This window comes from Catharus ustulatus, chromosome 6 (assembly GCF_009819885.2).
Source record: "Catharus ustulatus isolate bCatUst1 chromosome 6, bCatUst1.pri.v2, whole genome shotgun sequence".
NCBI classification, from domain to species: domain Eukaryota; kingdom Metazoa; phylum Chordata; class Aves; order Passeriformes; family Turdidae; genus Catharus; species Catharus ustulatus.
In genome coordinates, this window is record NC_046226.1 from 60814950 (window position 1) to 60839733 (window position 24784).

General features: G+C 41.3%; 2 protein-coding genes across 2 annotated transcripts in view; one reads left to right on the plus strand and one right to left on the minus strand.

Annotated features, from left to right (window-relative positions):
• QSER1 (glutamine and serine rich 1) overlaps positions 1 to 20761 on the minus strand; it is a 42570-nt gene extending 21809 nt beyond the window's left edge. Inside the window, exons 1-3 of the mRNA XM_033062501.1 lie at positions 20660 to 20761; positions 3454 to 3563; positions 3019 to 3183 (exon numbers count right to left, since the gene is read on the minus strand). Of these exons, the coding sequence (XP_032918392.1) occupies positions 3019 to 3157 (139 nt within the window). The 5' untranslated portion in view covers positions 3158 to 3183; positions 3454 to 3563; positions 20660 to 20761. The remainder of the gene's footprint in view (positions 1 to 3018; positions 3184 to 3453; positions 3564 to 20659) is intronic.
• A 747-nt stretch (positions 20762 to 21508) lies between these two features.
• CCDC73 (coiled-coil domain containing 73) overlaps positions 21509 to 24784 on the plus strand; it is a 92799-nt gene continuing 89523 nt past the window's right edge. Inside the window, exons 1-2 of the mRNA XM_033062377.1 lie at positions 21509 to 21597; positions 22266 to 22398. The gene's annotated coding sequence lies outside the window, so the exon portion shown is untranslated. The remainder of the gene's footprint in view (positions 21598 to 22265; positions 22399 to 24784) is intronic.

Genomic DNA, 24784 nt, shown 5'->3' on the forward strand with positions numbered 1-24784 from the left:
ATGCCTGCAGTGAATTACTGAGGGAAAACCTCATATCCTTAAGATGCAAAGATTAATTCTGCTTTGAAATTGAAGGCTCTTTATTAGTTTTTATTTCAATTTAAAAAGAATGTCATAACAAACTGATCGAAAGCCCTGGCCACCTTTAATAAAAAGGCAAAATTACACCTTAGCAGTTGTAACACATACACAGTTTAAGAAACAATCCCATCTCCTGGATTTACCCTTACCAATAATTTTATAACTCACTTTATGGGAAACATTTCAGAGCATACAGTGAAATAGCTAAATGGTCTATACACTCTGCAATTCATTTTCTTAAAGAAGGGGTTTGACTTTCAGTACAAGCAATAAATATGATTTGCGTGCTTTCTGAAGTGAGAGTCCCAAATATCCACAGACAGTAATTATCTGCATGGTGCAATAGCAACTATCCAACTGAAAAGTGTATTACTTGTTTGCATCCAGCCACTGGTATGACAACCTGGCTTAAACAAGATTTTTCAACAGAATACACAACTCCAGCTGAAACAGGGGTATGAAATTCCCTTGCAAGCTTTGAGGTTTAGAGCAGTGATCCATATAATTCAGTGTTTTTCACCCCATAACTTGCAGACACTGGTGAAGTTTGTGTACTGTTTTCAAAGACTACCAAGAAAAGCAAAGAAGGCAAGTTTATTCCCAGAGAAGCTTAACATTCTTGTAAAGGAATCAGTTTCCACTGGGAAGTTTACCAGGGTATGCAAATCAGAAAAAATTAAAATCAATGGAATGATTTGACCTTTTTCAGTTCTTGCATACTTAAAACCATTTTCAGCTTGGCACCATTTAAGAATAAATAAAAACTCTCAGTAAATAAAACTTATTTTGAAACAAACACTTCAGTTTAAAAAAATACTTCATTTTACAATACAGTAAAGTCTTCTTAAGCTGATTGCAACCTAATCATACAATTGCTTTTGAAGTTTCAGGTGAAGCAGAGAAATAAATTCTTTGTATCTCCCTTTCAGTCCAAGACAAACTGATATGAAGAGATGTGATAGTGAAGGAATGTCAAGGTATTTTTCCTTAGTCAACAATAAGGTCTTTCTGAGTGAGAAAGCATAACTTGTGTTTTAATGCACTTTTTCCCCCCCTATTCTAAAAAACTGCAATATCATGTATAACTGGGTTCTCTTTTACTGATTCCTGCTGCTAACACAAAGGAAGGACCATCCAGAAGCATCAAAGAAAGGAAAGAATTTAAACCTGCTTCGACTGTAGGTGTTCATTTTTCATCTAACCTGTGTTTTACATTTCTCTTCCATAAATCAAAACCCTTCCAAATACACCCATAACTTCTTAAACCAGACCAGAGCCAGTCACAGGAGCAGAACTGCTGGGCTTTCTATTCTAATATTTGCTCAGGAGCAGACAGTATGTATAGCAAAGGTACTAAGTTGCATGCACAGACACACCCTCAACACCCTAAGAAATCAGAACACTGATAACAGAGCCCACAAATCAAAGGAACATTTGGAAGGACAAAAATAACAAACATAATGTTCCTCTTTTTTCTCCCAAAATCAGCAGTTGCAGGGTTAGGAGAAAACTCTAAAGCAAGAAACCCTTCCAAAAAATGGTCACTTTGCAGAGTGAAGAGCTCTTGCTTTCCCCCATCAAAAAAGTTTGTAGAAGACAAAGTTTTCGAAAGACACTTGGGAGGATAGAGGGTTACAGAAAAGCAGTAGAAGTATTAAAGGATAACAGAAAGCTCAGAGAACTGATAATATTGAAAAATGGGCTTACTGATGAGTTCTTAATAATGAGTACTGAGAAGTCTCTCAATCACTGGTACCAACATCAAACCTAACCCCCAGCATGACTCCCCATTCTTCACAATTTACTGTTAGGCAGGCTGCAATGGAGAAAATGCTAGGACGAAGAGAAAAAAAGATTTCTTCCCAGCTGACATTCTGATGTGAGGATGGGTCGTCACAACTCTAAACTCACAACTGATTTACATTAAGACTGTTTGTCAGATTACCAGTGTGCATCTTCATCTGTGCTTTTGTCAATGGTGAGTTAAAAGCCACAGTTTCTATTCTCAACTTGTTGAGTAGCTCTTCACAGAATGCAGCTGCACATTACCCTTAACAGGATGAGTGCAAACTGTCAACAAAAGGATTGTTCCACTCTTGCTACCTTGTGCCTCCTCTCCAAATCAGAACAGCAATCATAGAGCTGCACTGAGACACAGATCAGCCTGCTGATACAGAGGAAAAACATCCCAGCAAAGGTAAAAAAGCCACTCAAACATTTTTCTGCCAGATCAGTGAATAGATCCAATTCACTACACAGCTGCACAATCACTCCATAAGATTAACCAGAACTTGAAGCTACCCACAGATGCAGTAGCAACACTTATCTTGGTGTGACTGTCTACAGCAAGCTCAAAATCTGCAGTTTCCTGCTCTGCACAGAAGGCTTGACAGATGGGGGAGGTTTGTGGAAGGCAGTCAGTCTACCAAAAGAGATGGCACGTTTGTTTAGTTGTAAATTCAATCCCTTATTTCTATGTCACATGCACCTCAGACCTTTTTGAGAACACCTTGCTCATTACTTCCAGGTACAAGGGGGCCAAAGCTACACATAGACTTTTAGTGCTAACATCACAGAAGAACTATCATAGGGAACAGAGTTTGAGAGTGAAAGATTTGCTAGGAGGTACAGGTAGTGTGCCTGAAAATGCCTGTAGTGATAGTGAGACTAATTCCAAACTAAGCTGGAAAAATAAATTTGACTCATCAGACAAAATAATACCCTATGCATCTAAATTCCTTCTGAACAACCAGAACTTGTGCTCACATAAATCTTACGCTAACATAATTTCATTGATTTTGATATTTTTAAATACTGAGATGTAAAAGAGGTAGAAAACATGGAGCCTTTTCACTTAGTCAGAATATTTTTGTTTCAAATCGTCCCAAACATTCAATATAACAATGACAAAAGTTTATTTCAAGAGAAAATTTTCACCTGTCTGCCAGGAAGGAGCCCTGAATTGTGGTAAAAGGGTAGATCCTGAAGAGACTGCCTGAGCAGTACGAGACTCAATAGCAGAGAGAAAATTCATAACTGAAGAAGTTTCCTTAGTGTTACCTCCAGCACTGTGCATACTGGTATCAAAGATTCCTGAAAGACCTAGATGATAGTGGAGGGAAATGAAACAAAACAGATAATTCAGATGAACTTCAAAGAAGTAAAATCAAATAACAAAGATATATGCTCATAATTCACTAAAAAAAACAACTAACAACTGTTAACTTTCTTTTACAAAGCTATTCTAATACCAGTTGCCAGCACTTACATGACAAACTCCCTTTGATTATAAAATTCATTAGCTTTAATCTGGTTTGTTTTTCTTTTTCTCTGTAGCTATTTAAGCAGTATTCCCATGATATGGACAGTTACCAGCAGGATGTTGTGTAGTTGAGTATCCAGGAAGCTGATGAGGAGCTGTGTACGTCTGTCTGTGAAGGTCTGTTTCTGAATGTGATGAATGTCCTCCTCCATAGCTTAAGCTAAGGAAGAAATTGAACATTATTAACAAAATGTACAACTGTAGAAGCAAAGAACAATTATGAAATGTCAATCACAAACCAAACAGTTACAGAAATACAGGAAAACAAAAGTCCAAGATCAGACAGATCCAGTTTTGCTAGGATAGCACAAAAAACATTAAGCAGATAAAAAAAGTACTAGGGAAATCTAAAAGGCTGAAGGGTGCAGGTGGGGGAAAAATCAAAGCTGATCACAGAAAAGTTTATAAAGGATTAGGTCAGAAAGACAGAGTTCAACTGTAAGAAACACTCACTGGACACTTTTTTGTAATGATTCACTGATATAAAGTCTGCAAAGCAGACAACTGTGAATACATGCCTACTTTAACATTTAAAATTTTAATTCCATTAAAGCTTACAGGATCTCATGTAATTCAAAGGCTGACATTACTAGGAAGCTGTGGGAGCATTAGTTTTGAAAAAGATGTTGATACTTTTGGTACAATTTAATAAAATTGACAGTGAAAGCACTACCAAGTGACAAATCCATCTTCAGACCTCCTAGCATTAAGTGCAAGTTAATGATTCACAGCTTTTATTTAACATTTTAAAGTGAGCCACCTAAATTAACATGATGTTTCAATCAGGCTTAATGGAAACAAGCTGAAAATATACATTGTCTGGGTCCATGTAAAACCAGTATTACAGAAAAGAAATAAATGCAATCTAAACATCAAGCAACCTTAGGAACTTGCCAAAAGCCCTAATGATTTCCAGTTTAAAAAGCAGAAAACAGAGGGGAAACAAAACACAATCCCCAAACTTTCAAGCTTCCCCAGACTCAGCTCAGCATAGCACCTGTCAAATGGAAAAAAAATGAAGGCCAGAATGACCAAGTAACCATTTACCTTCTTTTCTTGCCTTTTGGACACTAAGTTTACAGGTAGCTACTACTTAACTCCAGTGCTTGTGTGAGACTGGTTTAATTTCAAAATTCAAGTGTAAACAAATGCCAAAGCAACCCAAACAAACGAAACCCACAGCCCTCCCTGCTGCCTGCTGTAAGGGAGATTTCCCTTATCTTTCATCCCTGGGGATGAGGAGCAGTCACTCTGCAAAAGGAAAAATTGAACTCTCAGTGCCAGGAATCATGACATCATGGGAAACTTTTACAGAAGACACCAAATAATATAAAAACTGGCAACCTCGCTGGGTTTGCTCCATTTCCATGAAGACGATGAGAGGAGCCAGATGAGGCTCTCAGAGCACTGTGACCTGCACACACCATGAACCAGCAAGAGCCTGTCTGTGCAGGACTTTCCTGCCTGAGATGCATTATCAGGGGATGTATTTTCCACTTCAGCAATGCTCCGTAGTCAGCATGCCAGGCTATAGCACAAGCCTAAAGAATGAACCGAAATCCTTTGAAAAAACAAAGAACCTCAGCTACTGCTTTTCTCAGTCGTGCTCATTGTGTAGCACTTTAACACCTTCCACAGCAATAATTGCAATTTAGAGAATTGCCAAACCTAAATTCAGAGTCAGCAGATCCCTGTGATTATGCTGTACAGGATAGATCTTTGTGCAGCTCAACACTATGCATCAGCAACTGATTTCTATTATATGCTGACTGAAATCTAACTATTTGCATCACTGCTATGGATAACTGGCAGACATGATTGCATGACACTAGGTTATTTTTCTATTTACAGGATTAAACATTTCTATTATTTCCAGACTAAAAAAAAAAAAAATTTGTAACAGTGTTCTGCACATAAAACACTATGTAAGTAATAAAGCCAATGGAAATATAAGTGTTTTCACAATAAAAATTTTAAAATTAAGGTGGTTTGAGGTTTTTGAACAAATGTGCATAACTGGGGAAAAAAAAAAACCCAAACATAGAACTTCAGAGACATGAACCTTTCCTCAAGTCTTTTTAATAAATAAAAAAGCACTACATGAGAAAATAAGTTTCTAGACTGAAGCCTGGCAGCACATGCTTTCTTGGCAAGAATTATCTTCACTCACAAAAATGCTGAGCTTGTGAACACTTCCCTGCAACAGCAATAGATTGTATTTAGGTTTTCTTGCAAGTTTACTTAAAGCTTTTACCTATATAAAAGTATGTGCTGCTGACTTCTCTTTCTTACATATTTTAAAGGCAAACTCTGAAGTCCTACAGCAGCACAGCTTCCTTTTCCCATTCTGTATTTTCAGGCTGAGAGGCACTCTGGTGGTGTTCCAGCAAAAACACTTCTGGATGAGGCAAGACCCCAAACCCAGTACAGTAGATCAAGCAATATCACCTCATTCCTCCTCTTTCATTGTAAAAGCAAAAGGTCATCAGCAAAAAGTGGATGAACTTTAATTAACCACGTGAAAATTTTGGAAGTTAAAACATTTGTTGTGAGGGGGTTTTTGTTTGGTTGGTTTTTTAATTATTTGTTTGTTTTATTTTAAATTTCTATTTATTCTGATTATTCAGTGAAGATTGTTATTAATTCCCCGCCCCCTTCACTCCTCTACAATAAACACCCTTTTCTGTAAAGGGCAGGTACAGTACACAGAATAAATGCCCACAAATCACAAAACACAGAACAAATACACAAGACAGCCCAACACACAAGCCTGCAAACCAGAGGCAGAATGCTCGAGAAGATACAAGTAACTTGTAAAACAAAATTGGACAAAAACCTTGTAACAAGGGTGCTAGAGTTAGAAGTGGGATAAAAAATAACCTCTAGACTTCAGCACCCAGAAACACCGTTAATTACTAGAACCTCAGAATTCTAGTAATGATGGGCATCTTAGAATACTCGAAGTATATGATGGTGCCTTTTTTTTTTAAATACAAACTCACAGCTCATAGTTAATGCAACCGCAACCTCAAAACTGAATATGTCTTTCAATAAAAAGCATTGTATTTATTTGAACAGTTAATTGTTTATTGTATAATTACTGCTTGCTGGAATGTAGATTCTTATCTCAAAAAGCCTTGCATACACACCTTCAGTTTACATAAACTTGTCCTAAACAAGCACAGCAATCTGAGAGATTACTGCCTTAAGGTTTCTTTTTATAAAACTTAACTTTTTAAACTTTTACACAGCATGTAATTCACGTATCAAAAATACATCCAGCATGGAAAATACTCTTATGGCTACCAAGCTCTTAGTGCTCTGTTTGGAAGTTTGTTACAATTGAGTTCTTACTTGTACTGAAATGTCAGATAAGTTACTGAAGAAACATTCACATTACTCGGTACTTTGTTATGCACTGCTCCAAAAGCACTTGGCCCTTATCACTGATTATCACAGTGATTTCCCACTTCCACTGTCATAGTGAACTGCACAATGGGGTGATTATTGCCAGGAAATAATATTAATTTGACCCCCCGAAGTATTTTTCATTGAAAAAATAAATATTACTCTAAAATGAAATGTAAGAGATATTCTTAAAAGGGTTATCATTGTATGTCACTGCTGTAATAATGTAATCAAAAATGAGTATGATAATGGAAGTGAAATGACTCAAGTATTAATCTGATCTTTTTCAGCTACATCAGCTGGGCTAATAGAAGATTTTTACTTCTCCAATAAAACTTCTGGAAGAAAACTGTACAGTCATTGCATTTCAGTGTTACTAAAATACATCAACCTTGATTTACAACTCCTTTTTGCTAGCCCAGATTAATTCTGTGAGGAATCGACCCTTCACACATCTGTCTGCATTGCTATTCTCACAATCATTTATTTTCAAAGCATTCTTTAATCCATAGTTTCATACAATTCAGGTCTCCATCTGCAAAAGGTTATCGAGTCCCACGGCACTCACCACCCTTCTCGCTTGCCAAGGCAATTATCAGGTTTATGCTTCACATAAGTGAGGGATGCATTTCACAACTTCAAACTCAGACAGAAGTATCATTTTTACATGGAAATAACATTTAGCTGCAATAAACACTGGATATACAACTAAGTATTTTTATTTCTTTTACCTTCTTCAAAAAACATTGCTCTCTGAGGCACCCATACAGAATAAAACACAGAAACAGAAAACTTTACAAAAGTATCTTTGTCGCCTTTCCATGCAATGATATTCCTTTTACAAAGTATAATTTTTTTCATCTTTCTACTTTATTGTCTAGTTAAATCTTCATTACAGCTTAGCAGTTCTCAAGGTTTTTGATTGATTGATTGATTGATTGACTGATTGAGTATTTTGCATTTGGTGTTTTCTGGATGGGAGGGTTGTTTGGGTTATGTTCAGTTTAGTAAATCAACAATTATTCAAGTACAGTAATTTCACGATTATAAACCGCACCTGATTATAAGCCACACGTTACAATACAGAGTGTGATAAAAGGTATCTATTCTATCACCATCTGTTGAGGGTGGGGGCAGTGATCCTTATCTCCATGGGATATATTCTGCTAATGGGCCATCCATTGAAACCAGGCAGGGCATTGTTCTTTATCTTTTCACAACCCATCCTTCCTCCAGCCAGTCATTTTCTGCTAATGGCCATTGAGTCCCACTGTGGGACTGATAAAATTACTGCATCCCATTGGGAGTTGCTCCAGCCAGGGGGAAGAGCCCAACATTTCTTACCAAGATAAAAACAGAGGTTTTGGGACACTAAGGGAGCCCCTTTCTCCACTGGACTCCAGAGGAAAACCGGATTTCTCCACATCACCACTGGACCTCCAGAGGGAAACTGCACCTTGTACAGGAGCACTGCTCCAACTGAGCCACATCTGTCACTGCAGGAGGATGCAGCCACCATGGAATGGGACTGCTGCCAACACCCTGCCTGACGGGGTGTCAGGTTGTACTCTGACTTTGTCAGGGTTTGCAGTTTGTTTCTTTGTAGTACTGTATTTCTATTTTAATTTCCCTAGAAAAGAACTGTTATTCCTAATTCCTATATTTTTGCCTGAAAGACCCTTGATTTCAAAATTATAATAATTTGGAGGGAGGGGGTTTATATTCTCCATTTCAAAGAGAAGTTCCTGCCTTTCTCAGCAGACACCTGTCCTCCAAACTAAAACAGCAACATTTCGTTCTTTGTCCATATATAAGCCGCACCTGATTATAAGCCACACTTCTGGGTTTGGACCAAAATTTTAGTCAAAATGGTGTGGCTTATAATCGTGAAATTACTGTACTAGGGAAGCTCACAATGCTTACATGGAAAGCGGACCAGAAATTTTCAGGAGCAAAGGATACTTCTGGGTGCAATCCTTTGTAACTCCTGTCTCTCACATAAAGGAAAATTGCCACAGAAACCCCCACATTAAATCACAGAGCACTTTCAAAGCATTCAGATGGTGCAGGCTGTGCTCCAAGTGAAACTGGACACCCACAAGACAAGTGAGTACACAGGAAAATCCCAGCTCCAGGAGATCCCAGGGGTGTTCCCTCCACCCTGAGAGGGGAACTCAGCACCCCAGCACTGGGTCCTGCACAGGGTGACAAGTCTGGCACCAAAACAACCAAACCCAAACAACAAAAGCCAACAACCCAGCAGGCACACAAGGCATCAGATTTGAGGCAAACCAGGAAATTTGATCTCATTTTTGTCTGCCTGTTCTGCCTTACTGAAAACAACAGCCCCTGTGAGAAGATGACTCGGCCCCTTTCTAATTAAATCACCATAAAGGAGATTGAAAAGAACAGCAAAAGCCTCATACTGGCAAGAAAATACCTTTAAAGTCACACTTTGCATTTTATCTTACTTGAGATATATGTGAAGTAGGGGAAATATCATTCAGGTTTCCCTCTCTATTTCAAAGCTCAGCTACTTGGCAAACAAGTCTCTCTCCAACCAGCTACTAGGCTGTGCTATGGCAAATTCCACTTGGAGACAGAAAGCAAAGCCATAAAACCAACAAAAACATTTCTAAATATTAAAAATGTCATCCTAAATACAAGATACAGAATCTAACACACAGCTTACATCTCTTTTTGTCTACTCTACTTGATTTTAGATGTGTAAAACGCAGTTCCAGGGTGCATTACCTGTTGGCAAATACATAGTTAGGATTGCTTTAATATTAGATACAACATTTATTACTTTCCTTAAATACTTATTTTTGTTATTTTACCTTTACTCAAACATCTTGTGGAGAAAGAATGGGAGAGTATTACTTGAAAACATTACTTGAATTTAATACAGATGAAAAAGAGGGTAAATGGCCCTTTAGCTCCCCATTATAACTGCAAGAGTTCCCTGTTTGCTACAATCAAACTAGAATATAATTCAGCATCTAGGGGTTATCTGCAGCTCAGAATAAAATTAAAATTTAAAAGCAACGTTACAGGTAGATAACTTCAATCCAGAAATGGGTTTAATCTTGTATTTTTAAAAAGCCATGACCCTAAGAAGCAGAGGAGGGAGTTGTCCAGGAAGAATGTTGCTACTTAAATGAGCTCAATACCATTAGTAACATCAAGTCATTCCTGTCCAACACACTTCTGGAAGTTTAAAAGTACAAAAAGTCCTTACAGCAACAGAAAACAGAAACAGATAATGTTTCAGAAATTAATTCCAATGGAAAACAAATGCCTTCTCAGCCCAGAAACTCATTTCACTGCAAAGTATTTTTTAAATGTATACAATACGTGCTTTCTCACTTCTATTTCCCAGCTACAGACATACTGGGAGGAGGGGGAAGACAGTGCAAGCACAAATTTGGGTTGAGGCCTGAAAATGTTGGCAGGTTCAAGAAAAATAGGAAACTAGCCTACTCCCTGCATCTAATTCCCTTGATCCTCTCATTAGATTATACAAGACAGGACAAACCTTAACATTCTATTTGCACAAAGAGAAAGAATGTTTAACAATCCAGAACAGTGTCAATGTGTCCTGGGGTGACTTTATGATGCTGAATTGTATCCCCATTTATCTGTTTAGCCCAGAAATAAGTTTTGTGCCTTTAACCATAGATCTGAGAGCAAAGGGAGGGAGAAGGAAAAGGGGTGGAATTTTTTCACAGCTGTATTTAAAAACATAGAGATTATCTGCACACAGATATGTACAATAAGCAAAAAAAAAAAAACCAACAAAAAAACCCCAGCTGCTACTTGAAAAATAAAGTCCACCACTGAAAAATCAAAAGAAAATATTCTTTAAAACTGATATCTCAAGGTACATAATACATTCTTTTAAGAATGGCACACATCATTAGCATTTGCCTAGGCAGTTCTTTCATTTTAGCAAGAAAAAAAAATAGATGTCAATATTTTTAAGTATTATTAACATTATTCCTCAAGACAGATAACTCTTGGAAAGATGGAAAATGCAGAATTAGACTCCAGGAGTGAGGTAAGTCAGTAAAGCACAGAGGAGCAGGATTTTACTGACAAATTCCACCGTTTGTTGGCAATGGCACATTCTCCCTTTAATGCAGTGACACACTACATATCCAGTGTGGAATACATCCCATCCTAACACACCAAAGGCAATTGCCCTGCACTCTTTCATTCAAAATGAAGCTATAATGTTAATTTTCCCCTTCAATTCAAAGGCAAAACCACCAAGAGCATGGCTGAGGCTGCCACGATGTGGGCCAATGATTGCCTGGAGGTACTTGCAAGAGGAAACACTCATTACTTCCTTGCTTTCTAGGAGCACAGATAAGGAGCTTCTAAGAAATAGATTTTGAGGTAGAAAATTACATGCAGGGAGCTGCCTCAATAAGTAAAAGTTCATGCTGTTTCTGTGATTCTTCCCCTGAATGTGTATCACATCTTAAGGGAAAAAAAGAGATTGTATGACACAAAAGGTCCATCTGCCTCTTATTCCCACATTAGTGTGTCTGAACTCCTTATGCTCGATCCTTTTAAAAATGAAAAGCAGGAAAGTCAAAATAGTCTTACTGGGACTTTAATACCTGAGTACAAGTGCTGGCTTGTCTGATTAAGTAACCTGTGGAGTTCTTAACAACAAAGACAATATAATTCTGTTTTCAAAAAATCAAACTCTGTCTTGAAAATAAGTATGTGAAAATCTAATATTCGGATTAAAAATAGCCACTTATAAACTTCAACTTCAGTTACTACTAAGGGACTGGACAAACGACTTGATGTCATTTTTCAATGCATGCAACCTGAATCACCTTTCTTTATGAGGTTATTTATGGTTGAAATGCAGTACATTTAACAATTATTTTTTTTTTTTAAATCAAAATTGGTAAATTCGGAACCGCTTCTCTTGGCTTTGACAAAAAAAAACTTTGTAACTTAGCCAAAACCACTAACAGAAATTTTGCAGCTAACAAAAAAGAAACTAAAACTAAATTATTCTACTATGTCAGTCTAGAGCTCCTGATGCATGTTGTAAAATTTCAAGGTCTGGAAAGGACCTTTCAGTGCTTTCCTGCTTAGAATATTCCAGACTAACTTTGATGTCCTTATTAACACAGCATCATTTAAACAGACACTCTAACACATTCCTCCCAATTTGCATTATAATGCAGCGTCAGAAATAATTTTAAGACATTTGTTTGCCAAGCAGTGTTTTGGGGATTAATACATCTTCCCTGCCAGCTTCTGCTCTATCAGAGCCTGCAGAAACAGGAGCACCATTATGGACTGTGTAGCTTCCACTGCTGTAAGATCTGCAATCTTATTTTTTTGCCTTTTGAGACACTGGATTGTTTTGCCACTACGTTTATTTATCCTCTTCTCTTATCTTCCCTTGATGAAAGAACTTTTGCTTTAACCAGCATAAAGTGAATAGCTGTGATTTTTTAAATTATAAATACTTCTCTCCTAGAGTTTTACAATTTCAGAAGATTTTTGTAACAGACAGTAATGGAAACTCAACACTTTTTCTCTGATATGTGATGCTATTCCGTTGTCAAAAGTGTACTTGAGGCATATTCAAAACTCTTCTCAAGATCATTCCAGGATTAATGGTTTAATACACAGCATAATCCTCTATTACAGCTGAGATATACACAAGAAGATTCCATTACTTTTAATAACAAAATTTTATTTTAAAATATAAAAATCAGCAGAGTGTTATCTCAAGATGTGGGTTAGCCACATCAGAGCCTTAATAAAATTACAATTCATTTTAGCTATTGAAATGCTTTTCAACTCTTATCCTCCCACAGTCATTACAGCATTGTATTTTGTGGCAAGTGTGAGTCTTACCTTTAGGGTACTACAGGAATACTTGACACCCCATTTCTTACTAAGCCCTTTATTTTCCATTTATATGGAAAGGATGATGCTGAAGTTGAGATTCTCAGCACAGAACTCTTTCTAAGAGTAAGAAGTGCAAATACATGTGTACTGTACACCAACAGAGCCATCTTGTGCTATCAGTGGGTTCCTTTCATTGCCAAATCCTGAAGCACTTTCCAGTTCCACAACCCATGAAACACCTTGTGCTTCAGTTTAGGGAAACCCAGGCACAGATAACAACCCACTCTGATTTACAGCCCTCACCACCAAGTCTCCAGTGCTCAGGACTGAATTCTCAAGGTTTTGTGAAGGTAAATGCCCTGTGAAGAGCAATGGCCTCATGGCCCACAGCCATTGGCATAGAATAGGGGCATCTACTCAGTGACCACATCTGAGATCACACATCCTGCTACCCTACAGCCAAAAATTCAGGGCCATTAAATGGGCTCTAAGCCTCCCAGCATGTCCACATGTCCAGCACAGTGTTTTCCACATCCCACAACACACTACAAGGGCTAAGTAGCTCATAGGAGCACCTTTAGATCCAAAACAAGAGGTATCCCTATGACTAACACCACTTCCATCCCAATTTAGGAGGTGTGCCCAGGAGAGATCTAACATATGAACAACACAGTTCATCATAAAACACAGTAGCAAAGAGTCCTTTACACTAAAGGAAGCATCACAGGGTGTTATTAACCAAGTTTATAAGGAAAATTCACATAGTTCTGGAATTTAGCTCTTTTACCTCTTCATGAGTGCTCTCCTCATCCTAAAACAGGTTTAAATTTACATTTTTAATCTTGCAAAGGGGACCCTGGCTATAATTTCATTTGTCACAAGTCACTATTTAGCTGAAAATACCAGATGAACCCAATTGTGTATGAATGCTTCAACCAGAAAATGTTCATTGCTCAAAACTGTAGAAATACAGTTACAGCTACATGGCATTTACTTTGAGATAGGTAAAAATTACAGCATATGAAACGAGTCCCTTAAATATGCCCCAGATATTGATTTGAGCTCCCATGATGATCATGCAAATGTCTAAACAAAACCAAGTATTAATCAAGATCAAAACAGCATACAAACACGAACTAAAAAAATATCCTTTAACTGGTGAAAAAACCATACTCTTTTTAAAACAATAAAAAAGGGAGTTTTTTGAAAGGGAAAAGATGAAAATCCCATCTCTCTCTAGCAGTGCTGACTATGAGCAAACTCCAGCTCACCAGTGCCAGCAGTTGAAGGTAGTTAACACATGGTTGTGTTCAGAGGACGGAGAAGTTGGCTTTCTACAATCACTCCTCGCACAGCAAATGAACAAATGTTCAGATTCAAGAAAAACTTATTAGAAATCCTTTTCTTGGCAGGCTCAGCAGGACATAATGAAATGGGACCAACACTGGGATTGAAGGATTATTCACTGTCTAGCACTGGAATTTTTGACACGAAGATGAGAGAAAGTAAACAGGATGTGGTGTGAAACGCCAGGCTGCCATATTTCTGAGAGGGATTTCCTGGTCAGGAAAAAGGGCAGCATGGAAGGTGCAGCACAGGCTGGTACACTCAGCCTTTGTCTGGCACCTTCTGGATGACCAAAAGCTCTCAGAACTACTTGCCAGACATCTGGAATGCCAGATGAAGGGCTGGAGCCCTCCAACTCTTCTCACACAACACTGCCAGCGGAAAAAGGAGGGATATCGCCGATGAAATCTAGGTGTATGACTGCCCCAAGTATAACTCCTGCAGGATTATTAAGGAATAAATGCTCCTCACTATCCTGCTGTGTAAACACTATTACTCTAAGATAAGGATGCCTAAGGGTGCCTTCTTCCTGCTGAGCATAATTGGTTGCACTTTTTCAAGTCCTAAGCAAGCAACACAGGTAGGCATGAAGGAAGATGAAAAACAAGAAAAGCAATGTGGGAAAGTAAAAGCTTGTTTAAACATATGTAGGTTCTTGCTGAATTGTTTTGGAATAAGAAACTTTCAAGTAGGCAGAAATCCAGGAATAAGAGCTCCGTGCCCCTTTTTGTAGCCCACCATCAGAGAGGTTCTGAGGAAGCTCTAAAAAAGAAAAATGTCCACTTAGCCTCACTTAACTGTGTCCAGGACAGTGAAATGAAAGAAACCATGTAACAGTGACAGAATAGCATGCAGAAGTAAACCCAAAAACTATGAAATCTGCCCAGTGAGACAAGTAAATCTAGTACTTAATAACCATGCACTCCTGTCCTCTCTGAAAGCATTTCTCTTTGCTTAAAAATTCAAAGAATTTTCTTTTCTCTGCCACTTGCATGGTACAGCAAGAAATGCTGTGCTGGAAAGGCTGAACTCTGCATGCTGCTCAAAGTTATTTTTGTCACAGTTAAGGCTGCTAAGGAAATTCTGAGCGAGACTATTAATGTACTGCCTTTTAGCTGTTTTTTTGTTTTGATTTGTCTTTCCTTTGTTTGTTTAATGTATGGAATAGGCACTCACCATGCAAAGTAACTTCTTGACATGCAAATTTGTGAAAGCTTTGACAAAATACAACGAAGATGTCCATGCAAAATACACCCACTCTATAAGAGCCCTATTATTGCTTAGAATTAATATAGTTTAGGCATAGGTAGTGTTTTTTTTGACAGAAAAAAAAGATTTTTCTAAAAACAGCCTCCTTCCTATGATAGCATTATGCCAAAATCAGCAACTCCGAGAAAAAAATAAAAGGTGGGCAAAAGTACAGAAGAAACAAGGTGAAAAGGTTGCTCTCTGTTGGTATAAAGTAAACATACTTATGATTAAAGTTAACAGGATGAAAGGCAAAACACACACATGGGACCGAAACACTTTTTGCATAGGTGGTGGAATACAACCCCTCTTTCCTGCAGAACAGTGTATTCTGTAACCTGTGCTGAAGGTGTTGGCTCCATGAGAAAAGGCTCACATCTGAAATATCACTGCAGGTGATCTCAAGGGAGATCTAGCACCCAGCTAACACAGACACTCACCAAGTGCTCCTGCCAGGGAAGCAGCAGCACAGTCTGTGTGGGATGTTCATTGAAACAGTGATGTGGCAAGACTGAGCCCATCTAAAATCTAAACCCTCCAAAACCACTGGGGAGAATCCCTGCCATGGCCACACAGCTCACTCCTTGCAGCTCTGCTCCCTGCTTGTCCCCAGGTGCCACCTCTGGGTTCCAGTCAGCACAGGCACACCAGCACGTTTCAGCCAGGAAAGTTTTCTCATGCATTAACAAACCAGACCAGCTCCTTGTGCAGTTGCACAAATACCAGAGCCAGGACAAGGGAAGAGGAAGGGAGCCTCTTGCAGCAGCAGTGAGCCTGAGCAGCCAGTTGAGCCTTCTCAGGTAACTGCACCCCTCAGACAGTGTTTCAGCTCATTCCTTCTGCACACAGCTCTTTATCACCATTTCTCACAGCAGCAGAACGACACACACTGCTTGAAATCTTTCATGTAAAGCTGGCATTAAATCTTACACAGGTAAGCAGTGTATAAATCAAAACAAGCCTGGCAGGCTCATTTTGAAACTTTAGCAAAGATTTTGCAAGATGACCACACATCTGCAACAGGGAAAAGCTAAGGGACACAGAGCAAGAATGCATTCAGTCAATCTTTGACCTTCCCACAGCCGTGATTTCAAAGCAGGTAAAAAAAAAAAAAAAAAAAGAAAAAAAAAAAGGAAGGCCAACAAAAGCCAGCAAGTCCCTGTAAGGTATCTGTGCTGTACCAATGGACTACTTGTGTTTATTTTGCATGTATAAATGTTGCAGATATAAACTATGGCAGAAAATTGGGTAATACTTTAAAAGTGATCTATCTTTCTATATGTTCATAAGGTTTGTTTAATCTTTCTGTGCCTTTTAATACAAAAATTCTAAGTATATTCCCAGATTATGAGCTCTCCTTTCAACACTTGAAATACTACGCCATAGGGAACTTTTCGTAGAATGTGTTTAACAACAAACATTGGTTTCACCTCTCAGAACAATTTCATTTGATGAAAGAAAATGTTCTCTGCTTTTCTAAAACACTCTGCACTTACAGAGTTTCCAAAGCTATGCAAAAATCCATTAGAATTTAAAATTGAGCCTTAACTAAAACACAATCATCATACAGTTGTTACAATAACCATTAGTTTGACAGCTATGCAAAAATGTGTTAAAAACCCATCATAACCATTTATCATAAAAGTATAAGTCTCCCATTTATGTAACTCTGCAAATGAACTATCACTGGTAACTAACTCTTTCGTTTAGATTAGCTGTTATAGGCCACACCAACATAATGTCAGTGCTATCTGTTGTAAAGAACCATATTGAATTAAATTATATAAAACCCCATATGCTTGGGTAGGGCAGAGATGGATACAGATGGACTATCAGGCATAAAGGAACATCAGAGACCATGACAATCACCATAAAATTTAAATCAACAACAAAATAATTGTGACTTTTAATCACATACAGCAAATTTGAGTCTTAGAACTGTGCTAAAAACAGAACAAGAACAGTGAGCTCTCTCCACTAGAAAAAATCCTTCTCTAAATAAAACCCTAGGAGCACTCCCAAGTCAGAGAAACTCAACCAGAAACCTCATCCATTATCACCTGCCTCCATGTCTCCTTCCAGGCAGTTACAACAGTCTCTCACACTACTACACATCACCTGTTTTCTGAATACTCAATAATTCCTGAGCAAGTAGCAAGGAAGCATGACATACCTTATCTGCTATTCAACAGCTTTTGACAAAAAAAAAGAGGGTTTAAGCACAGAGGCAGGGTTTTCTGGCAGCTACAGTAAAAGGCTAAAAGTGGCAGTGCAGTTCCAGAAGCACCAGAAATTCCTTCAAGGTGCTGTGTAAAGGGGCTGGGAGTCAGGGATGTGGAAGACAGGAGCAACCCCTCAGCCCCAACTACAGGGCTGTGGTTGCTGCACTGTCCCAATGTGCTCCTCAGCAGAACTGGTCCCTGCTCAGTTAACACAGGGATCCCAGTGATTTCCACCAGCTTCCATCCCCAATTCACCACCTTCTCCTACTCCATGGGAACAGTTATGTCACAGCAGGCCTGGTAGCAATGTCCCTATAACACTTCACCACACATTTCCTTCCAGTTGATAGGAATAGTGCCATTGCACAGACAAAACAGTGCCTGCAAGAAATCAGGAGCAGGATAAAAACCAGATGGCTGAAGTGAAACGCAGGAAGACAGGAACAACGCTTGTAGGGAGGAGAAATCATTTTGATGAGCTGAGACTGTGAACATGGCTCTCCACACAAAGGAACATAGCCTGCCACAACACAGCCTGCAACAGCATAACTATGAAATTTGAATGAAATATTGTTATCTATATCACCTAAAGGTTGAATTCTTTCCAAACAAGTACCAGATGAACATGACACACATTTTTTAATTTAACATCAGGCTAATGCGGCTTCAGCTGTTAAGATGACTACCTGTCAACCACAATCAAAAACACCATTTTGAAAAATGTGACATGATGTGCAACACAAGCTGAGGGCATGGACAGCAGATTCCTTTACAGTACATCTATACCTTCACCATTTCCTTCCAGGCTGGTGCAAGCCTTGGCAGTGACAGGAATGACTCTTCCATACCAATTCCTCAGCAACTCCATCCATACAAAGACAAACACTGTCAGCAACAGAGAAAACCACAAGCACCTAAAGCTCAGACTCTACTTATCACTGTGTCCAACATGGTACAAATCTTTAAATCTGGTCAAAGACAGGGTATATTAATTCTTATTAAAATGACATGAACCCAAAGAAGCCAGTTAAGAAGAATTTCAAGCACAAAATATGGTTCATAGTATTTCCCCTGTTCTTGGTACAGTTTAAAAAACAAGTTTAAATGTTTCAGCCAACACATTTGAAATGCATTATTTGACACCACGCATAGAACTTGGAGATGAAACTTTGAAGAACTAAAACAAGGTCTTTTGTACACTGTTTCCTGAAGTATAGCATAAATATTGCCATATCATACACAGATGCAGTAATACTAATTTGGCTGGTATAGGCAATGGGCATTGATGAGTTTCTGCACAGTACTTGTCTTGGGACTTTTCTCCATGCCATTTCTTCTAAAGAATTCCCAAAATGTACATTTGTACAATGTACAAGACTGCAGTAATATAGCAGCTATGAAAAAAAATGAAAGATGTGTTGCAAAACCAGGGGATTCTTTTAATTAAAAAAAAAAATCATCAAGCGGTTATGCTTCTTGTAAAATCCAAGAGAGATACACTCCTGCTTCTGCACTACCTATTCTTAAAAGACCTGGGAAATCCAAACCTCCCTTATGGAATGGCTTGCACGACCCTCAAGAGATGATGAGAGCTGGCAAAAGCAATATAGAAAGGACAGGTCACTGACTTCCACCGAAATCAACATAGCAACACGACCAAAAGCAGTTCAATGATTAGGCAGAAAAACTGGGAAGAATGATATGGAGACCTTACTTTGCCATGCAGGAAATGCCTCAGAGAAATTGGGAAAGATGAGGCAAGGATTTGGCCAAAAAGCTACCTGTCCTTGCAATTCTCTGTGAGACAGGGAATGTACAGTCTCACATCCCAGGGGGTCCTATGATCTTCTCATTTAACACTTAACTGCATCTCAAATGCAACGTGCACAATTTAGGAAGGGTGACGATAAGCTGGAGGAAATCAGAAAGAAATCTGGGAGAATAACTAAAATAGGGAGGAAAAAAATCTCTGGTAATAAACTTCAAAAGATTCTCTTTTTATTAAGAAAAATAAGTAAAGTAAGAAATTTATTATAATTCATAGGAATTAATACTCAACATATAATGGGAATTTCAGTGTTGATGAGGCTATAAACAAGACTCAGTGGTCAGAAGCTAAAAGCAGCCCTTTTCATACCAGAAATAAAATATAAATCAGCCACCTGTATACTTCACTAAGAATTGTGCTAAATTTTCCCTCATTGGAAATTTTTAACTACACCTCCTAAAACGTAAACTCTACTTTCAAACACAGATTGGAAAAAAAAAAAAAGTTCTACGGCCCGCATTATGAAGAGGTCAGAGCAGATGATTGCAACAGTCCTTCTGACTTGATAATCTATTAATCTTATCAGACATGTCTGACCACTTTCAGAACCAAGTGCAAAGTCATCTATTAGCGCACCTATTTTGACGGGATATTTTTAGCCCGACCCTCTCTTTTACCTCTAAACGTCGCCGAGATGGGAACTGCAGATAAATCAAGCTAGAGACATAAAAGGCAGGCGATAGCGAAAATCTCATCGCCTAGAGAATACTCGTTTTAGTTGGCAGACTTACACAAGCCAAAAACAACCCGAAGCCAATAAGACATCCTGTATTTTCCCCGCACTTCCCGGAACTTTGCAGAACTCTCTGCGGGACTGAATCGCTCCAGACAAGTTTTGGCTGAGAGGAGGCTCCGCACGCCCCGGAGCAGCGCTTTAGGGGAAAGAGGTTCGGCAGGCTCAGCGCAGAAATGGAAGGGCGCGGGGGATGCTGGCGCGGCGCGGCCGGCCCGGTGCCCAGGCGGGCAGCATTGTTCGGGCGGGCAGCGCCGGTGCCCGCGGCCCCGCTTCCCTCCGGGAGCCGGGCAGGGACGCGTGAACTCTTGAACCCGACGCGAGCCTCCGGGGCGGGGAGACCGCCCGCCCCGCCGCCGCCACCGCCGCGGGCCGCCGGGGACAGCGGGGAGCCCGCGCCGCCGCCGCCCCCCGCCCGCCGGGACGCGGCCTCCGCCGCCCCGCCCGGCCCGGCCTGCCCGGGGCCGCCGGGCCGCGCTCGCCCCCCGCCCTGCCCTGCCCTGCGCCGGGGGCCCCTCGGCCAGGCCCCGGCGCGGCCCCCGGCCTTTCCTGCCGCAGCCCCCTCGGCGGACCCTCCTCACCTGGGCTTGAGGCTGCCGGCGCCGCGCTCGTAGGCCCAGGAGGCGGCGGGCGGCGCAGTGCCCGGGGCCAGGGGCTCGGCGAAGCCGGGGGTCGTGGGGTAGTTCCTGTCCATCATCGGGGCCGCGGCCGCGGGGGCTCCGCGGGCGCCCTGCGCGCAAGAGGGCGGCGGGGACCGAGCGGGGCGGGGGGGGAGCGGCGCCTCATCCGGGGCGGGCAGCGGCGCGGCCCCGTGCGGCCCCCTGCGCTCCGCTCCCGCTCAGCGGCGGGCGGCGGGCGGAGCTGCGGGCGGCGGCGGGGGCTGCGCGGCCGCCGGACCCATGTCGGGCTGCGCGTTCCCAGGATGCTCCTCCCCCGCCAGCGCACTGAGGCTCACGGGCTCCGTGTCCGGGGGCAGGGAGGCCGCGGCGGAGGGGCTGCCGGGGCCGCCGCCAGCAGCGCCGGCGCGGGGAGCGGGAGCAGGAGGAGGAGGAAGAGGAGGAGGTCTGTGACTCGCGGACGGGCGGCCGCGGCCCGAGGGGGAAGCGCGGCGGCGGGAGCGGAGCGTGGCGGGGGGCGGTAGCCGCCACCGGGGCGGGGTGGGGGGGCTGAAGGCGGGGACGGGCGGGGTGGCGGTGTCGGGTATGGGGGAGGCCGGTTCCTCGGTGAAGCGAAGCGCTGGCGCTTTGTTGGAGGAACCGGGGCGGGGCCATGTTGTTCCCGCGGAGGGGAAGCGCCGCCAGCCGCGGGCTCCGGGGCGGCCGCCGCCGCCAAGATGGAGCCCGCCGGCCGGCCCATTGTACCGCGCTTTGTGGGGCGGCCCTGCCCCGGGCACCGCACCGAGCGCTGCGGCCGCTGCCCGGCCCGTCCGCCTGCCCCCGCGGCGGGGCTCGCCCAGCCGCCTCCTCCTTTATGTGCCTGTGTGTCACGGCTTTCCAAAAGACTCGGGCATTCCCCATCAGTAAGTCACGGCAGGCCTGGGGCCTGGATGGAATCGTGTCGCAGAGTGGTTCGGATTGGAAGGGACTTTAAGGATCGTCCAGCTGGATCCCCCCTGCCCTGGGCAGGGACACCTCCCACCAAGTCAGGTTGCTCAAGGCTCCTTCCAACCTGCCTTGAATACCTCCAGGGATGGAGCAGCCACAATTTCTCTGGGCAATGTGTTCCAGTGCCTCGCCCTCCCCACATTAAATTATCTCATCTTAATATCTAATCTAAACCCACTTCCAGTTTGAAGCCATTACCCTTTGTCTTATCACATGCCCTTGTAAAAAGTCTCTTTCCAGCTTTCTTGTATATGCCAAAAGTCAGCTAGCAAGAGAACAGAGAATATCTATTTATCTTTCTTTATTTTTATTTAGTCTATATTTGAATGGTAAAGCTTCAGAGAGGTTCCAGAGGCCTATGTTAGTGAGGACTGGCTAAAGCAGTTAATTTTTATTTAAAGTGGTCTAAGCCACCTGGTTTGTAGACAGTAAATTCTTTTACCGAATCTTTTGCTGAATGCTTGTTAAAACAAAGAATAAGGGAAACCGGCACCGTCTGCACAGAACAGGGTAGGAGCAAAGGAGACAGCAGCGTGGTGCAGGGGGGTGATGGGTGAACTGCGGTGTCTTGCTTTCCCTGCAGGTTTAAGATAGGCAGGCCGAGATGAGCAGGAGGAATGTGCCTCGGAGCTAAAGATGAGGAATATGCTCTTGAAAAGAGGATGACTGCACCTGAAGGCATTGCTCAGAAGAGGAAGGTGTATGCTAATGAGCGAGTAAGTCTTTTGAAGATTCAGTTTGTAGCACTCCAGGCAATGCTGAACCACAGAGTGAAATGAATTCTGTAGTGAAATGCATTCAGAAACTTGGCTACAGCCAATCAGATTAGATGTTAAAAAAATAAAAAAGTTACAAAAGCTTCAACATTGGAATGAAAAGATGGAGTGATCAGTACTAAAGGAGAAAGCAGAAAGATGAGACTTTGGGAGGAAAAACTGAGGTTCTGCTTTTCTCGTGGCTTATTTCAAGATGCAGCAGGAAAAAATGCAGCCGTGGATGAGAAGGGAAAGAAAGGTAAGTGTGAAAGTCATCAGCACTGAGGAAAGGAGCAAAGTAACCCAGAGGCCAGGGCAGAGGCTGGAGGGAGAAGCAGCAGCTCAGCAAAGCCAGAAACCAGCAGAGTGAGTTTTCCTTGTGTTTGCATAAGTTAGCACCTGTATTGCTTGCAGCTGGAGGAGGCATGTGGGGGGTGGGAGACCTTCTTTCCCTGGGAAACGGGAGGGTTGCTGTTTTACATATGAACGAGGCCTGATGACAGAAAATTACTCCAGTTGTATGCTGATAGTGAGGCCTTAGCTCTGCTGATGCTGTTGAAAGTGCCTGTAGGGAAGGACCCACAGTTTCTTATTTTCCTGCAGGATCTCCACTAATCTCCATTGTATCATTTCACTTAGAGCACATTGTTTCCCTCAAGTGGGCTTGAGAGGAGGATGATACATAGTACTGATATGAAACGCCTTTTCCGTCTAGTTGCAGTGTTTGGTTATCTGGAGTGAATGTGTTGCTGTGGAGTTTCTTGTCCCAAATTTGGAACGATGTATTAATAAATTGTTAAATTGCTAGTGTCTTGTTTGTTTTTGTTTTTTTTCCCTCGAGTAATGGCAACATGAACTGTAAAGAATACCATTATGTTGTTTATGTCTTTGCAGAACTGCTCTGAAGAGAATGTGGGGGTGGGTACATGGCTGTAAAATCATGTTACACCAGAAATCACAAACAACAAGCACCCTTCCAGATTTACAGGCAGAGAAATACAGACAATGCATTTATGCCACTAAATGAACCACAGACAGTGGTTCCCTGAACGTTGCTGGAGTAGATCCCTTTTTTTCTGGCAATCAGACAGTGAAGTTGAGTGAAATTGTGACTGCTGTTGTTAAGTTTAATTTCTTTTAATGATTTTAATAGAGGTGGAGTAGACTGATAACTTAATCACTAACATCCATAACCATCAGATAAAGTCAGTTTATCCAGTAATTTTCTTTTCCTGTGTATGAGAGAAATCTGTCCTGAGATCAGCCAGTGAGACTTCCGCAGTTTTCTCCTTAAACTGACCCCTGCTGCTCATTGCTGTCCTCCTTCTAGGAAATCTTTCTCGAAGTTTGTGCATTTTATCTTTTTGTAACCAAGTGGTATTTTGTAACACTTTTCTCTAAGACAGCAAAAAGAGTGTGTTGAAATTGCTTTTACAGTATCCTGGTATCCAGGATACTAATAAGCAGCTTTTCTGAAGGCTCTGTTCAGGGACAGAAAAATTCCTTTGATAGATCATGTTAATTATATATATTTTTTTAATGTTTAAAGTGTACATATTAAAATGTATATTTAGAAGTCATGTTAGGTGTGCTAATGATTCTGAAACTTGGATTCTTGTCTTAATAAGGAATAGTTTTGTTTCAAGTGCAGTTTGAAACTTGCTGTTTAGGAACTGAGCTTTGGTGGGCTAAAATGCCTGCTAAGCTGCAGTTCATAACTTAGTGCCTGTAGCTAGTAGTGATATTGTATGTGCTTCTTTCTGAAGTCAGGGATTTAATATAATAAAAATATCTTGCTGAAATATAAGCTAATACAATTTTTCTCTCTGTTTAAGACCAAAATCTTAAATTGTAGCACTGTAACACAATCTGTGCAGCATACCAGCCTGGAGCAGTACTGATTCTTTTTGTTTCTCATTTCTTTCCCTAAACAAAGAGTCTCCACTTGGAAAAAACAAATCCTTTAGAGTCAAAAATGTCATTTGATAGCTAGGAGACAGATATAAGTATTTAAGGTAACACTTTAATGGGAATCATCTGCTTAAAGTCTAAGGAATGATCTCCAGTGCTGCAGCATGTGCTGCTGCCTCCAGATATGGCATGGCAGCAGGGCTGGGCTGCCTCAGCTGCTTGCTGATACCCAAAGGAGAAGGCCTGACTGTCCCTCCTTCCCTGCTTCACCCTCTCTCACTCTAGTGATGTGCTCTGTCCACTGTGTGAGTAATGAGTTCACTCCGCTGGCTTACCTTTTTCATGTTTATCACCTTTGGCCAGAGATAATTTTTCCATAATTTTGCTGAGCTGAGTCAGTTTGCCTTTGTGTGCAATGAGAGCTGGCTCAAGGGGA